The 14228-nt window shown below is 34.9% G+C and overlaps 1 protein-coding gene across 1 annotated transcript in view; it reads left to right on the plus strand.

Moving 5' to 3' along the window:
* The window catches only part of LOC145269674 (TPR and ankyrin repeat-containing protein 1-like), a 199491-nt gene that overhangs the window by 58062 nt on the left and 127201 nt on the right, over positions 1-14228 (plus strand). Inside the window, exons 5-7 of the mRNA XM_080125382.1 lie at positions 4427-4768; positions 8665-8841; positions 13288-13529. Of these exons, the coding sequence (XP_079981508.1) occupies positions 4427-4768; positions 8665-8841; positions 13288-13529 (761 nt within the window). The remainder of the gene's footprint in view (positions 1-4426; positions 4769-8664; positions 8842-13287; positions 13530-14228) is intronic.

Genomic DNA, 14228 nt, shown 5'->3' on the forward strand with positions numbered 1-14228 from the left:
TTCATTAGAATGGTTTTTATTTTTCTTCATTAGAATGGTTTTTATTTTTCTTCATTAGAATGGTTTTTATTTTTCTTCATTAGAATGGTTTTTATTTTTCTTCATTAGAATGGTTTTTATTTTTCTTCATTAGAATGGTTTTTATTTTTCTTCATTAGAATGGTTTTTATTTTTCTTCATTAGAATGGTTTTTATTTTTCTTCATTAGAATGGTTTTTATTTTTCTTCATTAGAATGGTTTTTATTTTTCTTCATTAGAATGGTTTTTATTTTTCTTCATTAGAATGGTTTTTATTTTTCTTCATTAGAATGGTTTTTATTTTTCTTCATTAGAATGGTTTTTATTTTTCTTCATTAGAATGGTTTTTATTTTTCTTCATTAGAATGGTTTTTATTTTTCTTCATTAGAATGGTTTTTATTTTTCTTCATTAGAATGGTTTTTTTTTTTCTTCATTAGAATGGTTTTTTTTTTTCTTCATTAGAATGGTTTTTTTTTTTCTTCATTAGAATGGTTTTTTTGCTTTATGTTACTCGTAGGTAATTTCCAAAGTTTATCTGATAACCTTTCAGTAAATCCTGGCTCTGAAACTCCATTTTTGGAAAGGCCTATCAAATTGTTTAATGTGAAGCATTCCCCTTTCGCATTTGTATATGAAGTCCAACATAAACAAATTCCTGATGAATCACCCTCTTAAGACACTTTATCAACTTTCCAATACTAACATTCTGTACACACAATAACCCTTATCCCCGAGTGGCTTCTGGTCTTGATAAGTGGTGACTATCTTGTGTGTGCGTGTGTTAAAAACCCCTGAACAAGGTATAAAATGCATCCATTTTGGTCTATACCCATGTATATGCATTCAAATATATACACATGCATCCTTAGTTTTGACAGACTATGGATACCCACTGTAAGAGTGCTCAATGTTGTAGGCTATTATTAAGTGAAAATAAGTTAATCAACTATTAATATTTGTAAATAGAACAATTAAAACTGTTTCCCCATCTGGAGAGCACATACAGCACCTAGAATTCTGAAACGTTCACCCATTTGGTACTAGCCAGGCTCAGTGTAGCTTACAATTTATAATTAATACTAGCGACGGGTACCCGGCGTTGCCGAGGTGTTTGTGGGGGGGGGGGTAAAAAAAAAAAGTGAGGATCGAACCCGAACCCTTGAGGCAAAGTTGTAAATTAAAGTGTGAAAAAGTGCGATGTTAACCATTGCCCCACCGCGAGATGCTAACGGAAACACGTTTGAATTTAATTACTTGGATTTAGCAGGTGCTCGTTTTAATGAGGTCAAGTTTGACTGCGGGATAATATTCATTACTGCTGAACGCTTTTTTTTTTTTTTTTTTTTTTTTTTTTTTTTTTTTTCCCCCACCCCCCAAGATGTTATAGGAAAAAGACTAACCCACATGCGGCGAGCGACAAATATTGAATACTTATCTTCCCGAAATTGAGCAAATTAAATAGACAGGCGAGCTTCGTTGTTAACTGTGAGATATTACCATTTATATGTGATATAAAAAGTTTTAAAAAGTTGTGAAGCGAGCGACCGCTTCTCTGAAAGAAGCCTTTTGTAGACACACAGAAAAAGCGAACACACATGCATACATCATTTTCGGTTTTATATTTATAGATTAATTACAATTTTAAACGCAACTGTAGTCAACTATTAATAAGTGAAAATAAATTAAATGAATCAACTATTAATATTTCTAAATAGAACAATTAAAATGATTCTATTATTACAAAGACTTAATAACACTGAGCTAATTATTAAATAAGATTTGTTTTAATGCAATATGCAAATGAGGTTACTCATTGAATGTAGATTTCTTTTGAATACATAGAATATGAAGAAATGCAGGAATAAAAGCGTATACAAGTCAGTTTTAAATGTTGATTTTTACAATCCTTTCTACACTTATGAATGTACAGACAAGTCAGGTAACTCTTGCTTTCTGCCACTCATCAGTAATTCTCGCAGTTCATAACCCCTTGAATGTAGATTTCTTTTGAATAAATCGTATATAAAGAAATCATGCAGGAATAAATATGTATACAAGTCCGTTTTCAGTATGAAAATTCATTTGTGATTGTGAAATGGTATCTTTTTATACATATTAATTTGAACAAACAGGAATACGACTCGAGTGGATTTTTTTTTTTTTTTTTTTTTTTTTTTTTTTTTTTTTTTTTTTTTTTTACATAGGCATCACCACTTATCAAGGCCAAGAGGCAACTCGAGGATAAGGGTTAGAGTGTACAGTAGAAATTGGACAATATAGTAATCGTCAGTAATGGAAATTTGGTAAATTTATTAACTTATATGGAACGGCTCATCAAAAACTTGTTTACGTTAGACTTGAAGACTACCATATTGTAGTTAGCTGGAAAGCAGGAAAATGGAAGACAATTCCATGGGCGTGCACTTCTAAGAAAGCTTTGCTCATGGAATCTACGTTTTAGGTTTAGGTACAGATAAAGAGTGGGGGAAATTATTGATAGTGATTTCTGCTAGATGGGTGTTAACCCTTTCCCCTATTGCATGGGTCCACAAGGTCTTGTTGGAGATAGCTGACAAGAATTATGTCTTGCTTCCATGTTAACACAACCTTTTGCGATCGGAACATGTTAAATATTGGTTGTGGTAGCTTGTGAATCTACCAGTAGGCTTTCACGCTGAGACAAGATTGAAAAAGAAAAAAGCTTCAACCACTGTCCCATTGCCTCGGTTAAAAAAAAAAAAAAAAAAATAGATCCTGGGCATTACCAGTTTGATCTTTACACGGATTTCCTAGTGAATTTACCACGACCGCCGAGAGACATATCCTTGGTTTTTACTCAGTCGCTAGACTATTCTAATAGAAACGTGTTTTTCTTCAGATTACATACGCAATCTTCTATCATATAAATCTCACCTGCCTGTTTAAATGTATGTTTGTATGTCTGCCTAAACTTTCGACAGAGGTGACGTATTTTTACGAGATTGGTATCATTTTTAATCTCGATCCTTTGGACAACAAATATAAAAAAATTGGCTAAAAACATTAATTCCTTCACCCTCAACTGGCCACTTTTCTACAGAAAGGAGTCGCTTTTTTCGCCAGTATTTTTGCAAGTCATCCCCTCTTTTCGATTGACTAGCCTTAATTTAAACCTTCGCCACTTCCGGTTTGGCGATGGACGCAACGGCAAAAACGTCATTTTTTTTTTTTTTTTTTTCACATTCTTTTCCTCCTTCACGATACGGGTTCGAGCCTCCCCCCCCCCCCCAAAAAAAAAAACAATCTGGGGAACGCCGGGCACTCAAGCTAGTAATAAATAAATGTTAACTCGAAATAGTTTCTCATTTTAATAAAAAAAAAAAAAAATAAATGGAAAGGAAAACAAAACCTGTCGTAATAGTTTGGATCGATATTTTTATTAAAAATAAATAAAACAATTTTTTTTTTTTTTTTTTTTTTTTTTTTTTTACTTGGACATAAAGGGCTACTAATTGGAACCATACCTAAGCTTAAGATGTCAGTTTATGTTGCGTTTGAACTTCTGCATATCAGGACAGTTAGGAAAGCAGGTAGCAGGAAGAGAATTTTAAAGTTTAGCTCTTCTAGGGATATAGTATTTATAGTAGAAAACTTTCTAACATTAATATTCCGTTTCATTTTGTTTTGGACTTTCCGATTCGATTTATAAGTTTGCACATTTGTTTATATACACAAACTATAAATGGATAAAATTACATCACGCTATTACAAATCTGAGTATGTGATTAAAATTTATAACATGCCCACGTTATTTAACAAATAAAAAAAAAAGGGGGGGGGGTAAATATCAAGATGTTTTTTTTTCCGTCTTCGACCAATCCTTTAAAATTATCACTTATCTAGGTTTTCCGGGATGGTGAAAGAAAAATCATGTTTAAAATTAGGGCAAAGGAGTGTAAAATATATGAAGCAACGTTAGTTTCGAAAAAGGTCTTCGGGGGTTAGGGTGCTCATAACGAAAATAACATTTAAAATTCCAGCGAACGAGTAGTTTCAAAAATACTAAAAACTGTTACTTGCAAAAAAAGTAGGGGGATCACTTGTATATAGTAATACAACATAAAATGAGAACCCACTTATTGTCACCTTTTGTTTTTGGGGTGTGATTTTGTTGCTAAGCGGGTTTGTCAGGGATAGGTACATCTAGGGGGAGGGGCACAAATGCAAAGAGTTCATCAGAGCATATTCCATTAAAATACTTGTAAAACAGGCACATGAATGCAACCCTGTGGCAATGGTTATTTTGATAGAAATGATGTTTAAATTTTTAAAATACGTTCACAAGCCAAATTACAGTGTAATATTATGAAAATAAACTAGTATTTGTTGAAAAATTAATATTTTAACAATTTATCTAAATTTCTAGATTTGGATCCAGTAATTTTCGAAATACTCACCCCCAAACCTCCGAAGAATCACCTGGAAAAAGTTATTGTTGAGTTATTTTCTGCAAATCTCTGGTTAGAAATGGCTTACTTGATTGTTGGAATATTTCCTGACGATTCAGTATTGTGTGGGTGTGCTCGAGACTGCTCAACAAAGAAAATCTCCGTGGTACCATTATTGAATGATTATAGGGAAAACTACAAAAGTTGGGTTGACAGACTTGCAGCTGCCATCATAAAAGGAGGGTCATCCATCGAAAATCTCATTCAGTTCTGCAATCAACCCCCATTGCATACGACGGCAGAAATCGCACTCAAATCAGGTACGTATGGCTTTTGGTAGTTTTCCTCGTACGACCATGGGATACTGATAGTAAAAAAAAAATATAAAAACACGTGCAAAAGCATAGAAAATATAAGAAATATATTTTTAAAAAAATAAATAAATAAAATGAGAAAACTTTTTATTTAAAATGTTGGGTTTGTATTACTGTACACATAGATTCGAAAAAGTTGTCAAAAAACAAATATATAACAAATAAATGTTATCAAAGGCAAGATAAATTACTTTTCTACCAAACTGGATATATTTTTCGTGTTTTTATTCAATGTAACATGTTTATTCAGCTAAAAAAAAGTGTTTACCGATGTATTTGAAAATTCAAGATGGCGTCTGATTCTCTCTTTCACACGGTAAGTATGGAAAAAGTTGTTATAAATAAAAAACTATACAAAATACTATTAAAAACCCGCCGAATATATGTCAACCTATGTCACAGTAACATACATTGAGCGAGTTTTTAACAGTATTTTATCCGGTTTTTTATTTATAACATCTTTTCCCAAACTTACCGTGTTAAAGAGAGAATCAGACGCTATCTTGAATTTTCGAATACATCGGTAAACACTTTTTTCGAGCTGAATAAACATGTTACATTGAATAAAAACACGAAAAATATATCCAGTTTGGTAGGAAAGTAACTTATCTTGTCTTTGATAACATTTATTTGTTATATATTTTTTTTTTTTTGACAACTTTTTCGAATCTGTGTACAGTAATACAAACCCTAAAAATTTTTTATCTTTATTTTATTTTGCAATGTTTTGTTTTCTGTTTTTCGTCTGAAAGCAAATAATTTTCGTTTTTAAAATCGGAATATGCTTTTCTTTTATAAAAATACTAGCCTGGGTGGCCGGTTGTTTGGAGGCGTGTTGAAGTGTAGTAGTAAAAAAAGAAAAGTAAAAAAAAAAAAAAATGGTGGCAGGCAGGCTCGAACCTGTACCATGAGGGGGAAGATGTGAGGTTGGGGGGGGGGGAAGTGACGTCTTTGCTGTTGCGTCCATCGCCAAAGTAGTGAAGGTTTAAATTAAGGCTAGTCATTAAAAAAAAAAAAAAAAAAATGGTGGCAGGCAGGCTCGAACCTGTACCATGAGGGGGAAGATGTGAGGTTGGGGGGGGGGGTTAGTGACGTCTTTGCTGTTGCGTCCATCGCCAAAGTAGTGAAGGTTTAAATTAAGGCTTGTCAGTTGAAGAGTGGATGACTTTGGAAAATATCGGCGAAGCGAGTGGATCAAAATAACCGTTTTAAAAAAAAAAAAATGACAAATATCGAAAAAATTGGCCAAAAACATTAATTTCTTTACCCTCCAGTGGGCAGTTTTCTACAGGGAGGGGTCGGGGTTTATGCCAATATTTTCAAGTTGCCCCGTTTTTTGGTCCAGACTGTCACTTCTAATTTGGCAATGTACACAACAGCAAAGACATCACTTGTATTTTTTTTTTTTTCTTCCTCCTTTGCGGAACAGGTTCAAGTCTGCTTGCCTACTATCGCTCCCCCACCCCACCCCCACCCACAACATACCTCCAAACACCCGGACAACCCAGGCTAGTATAAATATATTTAATATTTTACATGTATTGTGTTCTTGCATCAGGTGGAGTATCCGTGTGGTTATTTTTCAGAAAATTCTTGTTCACCTTTTAGACATGCATGCTGGGACTATATATATATATATATATAACTAGCTGTACCCTGCCACGCGTTGCTGTGGCTCAATTTGGTGTAATGGCAAAATCCCCATATTAAGAACGCCATATTAAAAATGGCTTTTGGAATGAATACCACATTTCTCTCCACGTTAAGACCTTTTTTTTTTTTTTTTTTTTTTGTTAGTTGAAAGCACAGAATAGTTACCAAACACCACCCCTCCCCATACAATGAATTCCTCCACGTAAATACGGACTTGCAACCCTAATGGACTTTTTAATTTTACCCTTTTCTATCTCTCCGCTAAGTAAGCAGCGGACTTTTTATATTTACTTCTTCGTAAAAAGACTGGTTATTTCTAACCAAGAACTTTCATTTTTCTACATCTTTTCATTCAATCACCTCGGTCGCAGGAAGAGACTTTCAATTAAGAAGAAACTTTCTTATCTTCTCTTTTCATTCCTTACAATCTTTTAAAAAAAAATTGTGTATTTAACTATCCATCTGCCTGCAGTCGTCTCTGTATTGGTTGTCAACTCTCCATATTTTTATCTTTGTTTCCATTTGTTGCGAGACTGGGTGTCAACGTTAGTCCTGCAACAAAGGAATGTTTTTTGTACTCATCGATTAAGCAGATATTGAAATATTGTAAATAGGAAGTCATCAACTCACGGTGCATGGGTAAAAATAGTTCCGCATTTACTGAAAATATTTTTAGTTTATTTAATAATTTCTGTGTTACTATTTTAACGATTTAAAACGAAAAAAGTGTATTATAGTCAGAATCTTATGTTTCGTCATTTCAAAATGGTAAACCGGAAGTATATTTGCTAATCGATTCTGATGAAATCGGAAATTTTCCCAGACGAATAAGTTTGTTTTTTTTTTTTTTTTTTTTTTTTTTTTTTTTTTTTTTTAGGTAATATTTACTTTTTAATATTTAAACAGTTAGATGATAAAGATTCACTGTTATAAAATTTCACATATATTAAAAAAAAAAAAAACCTTGTTAAACTTTGTGACATATTTCCATTCTATGGAGGTCAGGCGCGAACGAACACCCCATAATTTTATTATACCATATTTCTTCATATCTATCTGCATAAGTATACTTTGATAATTATGTTTCAGTTTGAAGTCTTTATTAAAGTTTGTGCCTATTTCCATTCTATGGGGTCCAAGTGCGAACGCAGACCCCACAATTTTACTGTACCATCCCTATTTTAGTTAACACATACTTATCAAAAATATTATGTACATGTATATCAAAAACACTTGTAAACATTTTTAAATTTTTATTTCCATACTTTATGGACCAGGCACAAATGCAGACCCCACAATTTTAATGAACCACCGTTCTGCCAGATCAAACATACCCATTCCTGTCTCTATACATCTATCATATGTAATCAATTTTTTAAAAATAGTCAACCATATAGGAGACTATTCATGACCACACAGCTTTATATTATATACTAGCATTTCGATTTGGCATTGCCCGGGGGTTTGTTGAATTAAAAAAAGCTGTCAATTTTTGAACTTTGACCCCTAAACATTTGTTTGGAGATCAAATCGAGTTATTAAGTTAGATTCATGTCGAAGGAACCTATATCTAAAATTCTAACTGTTTAGACCCCAAATTGTCGGAGTTTGGTAGAGTTCTCGAAGGTCAAATCGTGAACTTTGACCCCTTAACAGCCAAATTCCTGGGCGAAAACCGATTACAAAGATTTTCCCAAATTTCAGTACCCTGTATGTCAAATTTCGAGTATGTAGACTGAATATTGACAGTTATTGCGTAGGAAAATCTACACGCACACATTCACTTTTATAGATATCCAAATAGGTAGATAGATTGGACAAAAATACATAAATATATATGGAAACAATTTTGTGTTCCATGTAAACTTTTTACGCAAGGATACATCATGTAGAATATCTGCATTTATATAATTACACGTAATACTTAACTAAAGATGATTATCCCATTAGAAAACCGAAGCAACTAATAGGGAATTAATTAAAATGAATGTTTAAAAGAATATGCAAATTAGCTAGATCTTTTGCTAGTGAATGCAATTCCACAAGCCATATATAACAAAATTGTATTTTTCTTTTTAAATAAATAGAAAAGAGGGTTTTTAATATGAATATGAATACACACAAAAGAAAACGAATTTATCGGAGTATAGATATATAATTTTACATTTTTATTTTTTTTTATTTTTCAGGTTTTTTTGAACTGTATCGTTTGGTTGCTAGGATGTATTATGATTGGGGTCGTTTTGATACAAAGAACGAACAGGGATTATCGCTTTTAGAATACCTAAATGCAAAGAAGTATGAATTGACCCCACATTTTCAGAAACTTTTATCGATTAATGCATCACTTTCAGTCAAAACTTCAGGTAAATTATAAATGTTTTATTTCATTTATTCTTTATTGTTATTGTCATGCTTTTGTGACATTTGAAATAAACTACAGGTAAATTATATTTTAATTTTTTAATTTTTTTTTTTATTGTTCACATTACATTTAAATTTCTGCATGTTTGTAGTCAGGAGCAGGAAACGGGGATGGAATTCCGAAGACTATCAGTTGGAAGAAACTATTAAAATACATAACTTCCCAGTAAAGGTCTGAGATTTTAATACTAGTGGGGGTGAAGCGGGTATTTACATCGAGGAGAGGAAACACTAGCGTGAAAAGTTTGTCGGAGCACATTCCATTAAAATACTTGTCGCATACTTGTCTTTGATGGATTAATGCATCAGTTTCGGTCAAAACTACAGGAATTTTACCATTTTCTGGTCATTCAAAAAGTAAAGCTTTTTTTTTTTTTTTTTTTTTTTTTTTTTTAACTCGGTGGCAACATTAAAAACGATTGACATTTTTCCCTAGAGTTTATTTTTCTACATTGTCACCATTCTCAATGCACTTGTGCCAGGAATTTAATTAATCTTTGCTTCTAATGCACGTACATGACGGGCTGTTTCCCTTGTCTCATATTGTCAATATCTGCAACAGACGAAACTTTCAGGGCCTGAATGCATAAGTTCAGTCATAGCAATGCAATTTGCGGGCTCCTCTAGAGAGCTTTAGTCAAGTATGCACAATATATATATATTATAAATTTCTGTTGCCGGAGTTTGAATCTCTACTGGCGTTAATCGTGACCCCTGCACTGATGATTCCCAAAAGGATGAAACACTACTCTCTGTAGGTATTTAATATTATTATAGTTAAGTTATATATGTGTATGGATATTTGTGTGTGTGTGTGTATATACATATTACACACGCACACACACACACACACACACACACACACACGCATATTTTCAGAACGTGATAGATTATATAATTGTTTCCACCGCCAACAATCCGGTTTGTTGGCTGTCATATCTCTTATGTGCTGTGACGGTTTTTGGCTGTGGAAATATATAATCTGTCACGTTCTAAAAGTTCTATTAATTGCTTGCTAGGTTAGCATGTTAGCATCGTCCTAGCGAGTTTAAAATTCCTACTTGTGAGACCTTGGCTTGGGTTATTGCTTCGTTTGATGACCATTCTTTGTCGAGATGAAGTAGGTTCATTTCGCGAGGGTTTGTTTGATCTGTGTTAATAGATTTTTCTTGTGTGCATTTGCTTATGTTACAGAGTACTCACCTTGCATCTTGAGTTTGCATATATCTGACTGAGGAGTCCAAATGAGGGCAAAACTTGAGTCTTGGACTTCTCGTGTGTGTGTGTGTGTTTTATCTATAGATTCCTGTTTAGTTGTGGACCTAATCACAAAAAAAACAATCAACGGGAGGGGGGAAGCAAAGATGTTAAAACAATTTAATAAATGTAAAAGAAACAAACTACTAAAATGTAAGCTCGAGACTTCTCAACCGATACATTATCAAGAAGGAAAAACATTGACAAATATTAAAAAAAAAAAAAAAAAAAAAATAAATCTTTAAAATTAAGAACTATTTTTTTTAAATTTTTTTTTTTGAGGTGGGGGGGGGGACAAAAATGTTGGAAGAGGCATGAGGGTATTAAATAAGCCCCTCCCCCAAATATTATTAAAAAATGTAGACAAGTTATGTGTGTATATTCTGAAGATGCAGCAATAATTTTAAAGAAGCTCAATTTAAAAAACAAGTCTTAGGAATAACAACATATTGCAAACTTAGCACGTGGATAAACAAACATACTCCTAGAAACTTCAATTACAAAAGTGAATTCCGGTAATGAGATGAGATACTGCTTGTAGATCACTCAAGCTTAAGATCGGTATGATATACTTAAGAGTACCTATTTACTATGCCTCCCCACGGGACAGAGTTAGACACCAGGGTCGTTTTTTAACGTGGAGAAAAGGTACAAAAATAAAAATTGTCTCAGTCGTGAAGGATTTCTCCTCCACCGAAAGAGAACAAGAAATAGAAGTGCAGCATCTGAAGAACAGATACTACACTTTGATCTTGTCCCGAAGCCACCACATTGTGATGTTAGTATGGGAGTTTGCGATCTAAAAGAAATAGTAAACAAGGGAGATAACTCCTCTTTGACTACGTTTTTTATTTTTATTTGATTTATACACCTGCTTTTGCTATTTCATCTCTCACTGTGGCTAAAAATAGGTTTACTGCAAAAACATGCCCACGTTTTTCTGTCCTGCGGGCTGAGAAGGAAAAATGAAAAGATCCAAGGTGGTGACTGTGGTCTTTTAATGTCCAAGGTCTCAAAATCACATCTTACGTGATTTTGAGGTGTGCCCGGGCACCATAAAAGCTGGGGTAGAGTTGGCAGAAGTGTTCGGACCTGTGTAGAATGAACATAGTCTGGCCTTGTCTGATGAGTCGCCAGACAATTTGCCAAGAACTTTGCAGTTAATTCTACTCTATGCGACAAAGGCCATCAACTCCCCGAATTTTCCCCTATAACAGACAACACGCTATGCAACATACAAATATCTGTGCGTGAGGTCGCCAAGCTAATCAAGAACCTTGATTCCAGTAAAGCAACTGGCCCTGACGGCATTCCAGGTATAGTGCTGAAAAAGCTCCAACCAGAACTTGCTCCCATACTTACAAAACTGTTTAAGCGTTGCCTTAAGGAGAAGTGCTTTCCAACACCCTGGAAAACCTCATCAGTATGCCCTGTATTTAAGAATTCAGGTGAAAAGTCATCTCCCTCTCAATACAGACCAATAAGTCTCCTGTGTGTCATAAGTTGTTGGAATCCATATTAAAGTAGTCAACCACCTCAACAGAAAAAAACCTTCTTGGTGACATGCAATATGGTTTCCACTCTGCAAGATCTACAGCAGATGTGCTAACAGTTATCTCATAGGATTAGTGAATCTCTCGACAAAGGCTTCCTTTCCAGGGCAATTGTTCTTGACATATCTAAGGCCTCCAATAAGGTATGGCATAAGGGCCTACTTCACAAGATTTCCAGCTACGGTATCACTGGAAATGTTTTCTCAATCATTAAATCATTTCTGATAGGTTCATAAGAGTAGTGGTTGATGGGCAGAAATCAGAAGCCCACAGTATTAATGCTGGAGTCCCTCAGGGATCCATCCTGGGCCCAATTCTCTTCCTGGTCTACATCAATGATCTCCCAAAACACAAATCATTCGTTGACATCTATGCTGATGACACGACCATAAAAGGCCGAAAATGACAAAGTTCTCTCTAATTCTCTCTCCTCTGATCTTGAGCGCGTGATACAGTGGGGGGAAGAGGTGGCTGGTCACTTTTAATGCATCCAAAACCAAGCTTCTATCTTTACATCATCAACGCTCTGATCCCAATCTGGCATCAATTGAAATGGATGGCTCTCGTCTTGGGGAGGCTCCATGTTTTTACAAGCTTCTGGGTTTGACCTTTACTCCTGATCTGAATGGAACACATACATCAAGTCTGTTGCTAAGGGCACTGGGAAAATGGTGGGATCCTTCTACCGCTCCAGGAGATCTCACTACTAATGCAATTCTCTATCTGTATAAAAGCCAAGTACGTCCAAGGATGGAGTACTGCTGCCACATTTGGGCAGGAGCTGCTAAAAACAGCCTATCCTGCCTTGACAGAATACAAAATAGACTTCATCGTTTAGTAGGGGATGCCCTTTTCTCTTCTCTGCTAACTCTTTCCCACAGAAGAAATTTTGTGAGCCTGAGCTCCAATCTCTGCTCACCCCCCTCGCCAATCTTTCACGAGAAACACCCGTCTGGCTGAAACTACTGTCAATAATTTTCCCACTCTTTATCTGTGCCTAAATCCAAACGTAGATTCTATAAGCAAAGCTTTCTTAGAACTGCATGCCAGTGGAACTCTCTACTGCTTGCCTGTTTCCCACCTGACTACAACTTGGATGCCTTCAAGTCCAACATAAACTCCTGACAAACCGCTCCCTTAAGACACTCTCTCAAATCTCCAATACTAATGATTACTACAATACTATCTCATTGATTACTGTACATGCAATAACCCTTATCCCTGTGTGGCCTTCGGGCCTTGATAATACTAGCTTTTCTTCCTAAAAATCAAACCTTTTGCTCGGTATCATAAATTTTTTTTTTTCCCCTGTAGTAAAAAAAAAAAAAACTATTGATGAAATCAAGTGAATTTTTTTTTTTTTTTTTTTTCAGAGAATTTCATTCCATAACGGATACGTACAATTTAAACTCTTGTTTCGATATTTTCAGTTTTTAATGTCTTGATTAAACTGCATTAGTACCAATTTTTTCATTATGTTGTGACTAAGCAATCACCACAACTCGATCCTTGGTTTTTGTTGAATTCTTCAAACTTAAAAATTGTTTTTGATCTTTTTTTTTTTTTTTTTCTTAACAGATAAAGCAGCGGTACAAGACGACTTCCTTGCGACAAAAGCTAAAGCGGCAGTAGCTAAGAAACAATACGATAAAGCCCTACAATATTATCACAAAATTGTAGATAATTTGGATCCAACACATAATACCGAAAGAGCAAGACACTTCCGCAATCTCTCTCTTGTTTACTCATTCAAAAATGAATTTGAAAAATCCTTGGAATTTGCGGATAAGTGCTTGGCTGCTGATCCTTCCTTAGAAAAGGTAAGTCTTTGCATTTTTTTTTTTTCTCTAACCACAAATAAGACATAAGTGCTCGTAAGATTAGGGGCTAAATTTATAGGGTGGACGTCTAGGTGGGGAGTTGAGCAGCAAGATTCTTAATTTATTCATTGCGGACTATCATTCTCTTAGTTGTTTCACGTTTCGGCCAACTATTCCTCCGGCCTTCGTCAGGTGATAACCGCGACGGGATAGGAACTCCGAATTTCCTAACTGCATTCTCAGCAATCACTGCCATCCATAGTTGTCACCACGTTTTTTGGCCAAGTGAGCCCTTTGGGGCCCGTTGCACAGTGGATAGACGTTGAATCTCTATGGTTCCAAGTGAGAATTATCTGGAGATAGCGGTTTCGATCCTACCCAAAACTAGCCAGAGGCTTACTTGGCCAAAAATGTGAGATGACAACTATAGATGGCAATGATTGCTGAGGATGTAGTTAGGAAATTTGGAGTTCTTATCCCGTCGCGGTTACCACCTAACGAAGGCCAGAGGTTGGTTGGTTGGTTGTTTTGCTTTACGGCATATCAACCCTTTTCAGGTTATTTAATGCTGAATCTGGTGATTTTGAAGAACGATTTTTTAATATAGTACATTTGTTTTTTTAAGTCGTATTCTATTTAACCCATAGTGGGGATCCTAACAGGTGCTACCACTCCGGGTCAGAGTGGACCTGGGAGCAA

The sequence above is a fragment of the Euprymna scolopes genome, chromosome 45 (assembly GCF_053919585.1).
Source record: "Euprymna scolopes isolate OS-2025 chromosome 45, ASM5391958v1, whole genome shotgun sequence".
In the NCBI taxonomy this organism is placed as follows: Eukaryota; Metazoa; Mollusca; class Cephalopoda; order Sepiida; family Sepiolidae; genus Euprymna; species Euprymna scolopes.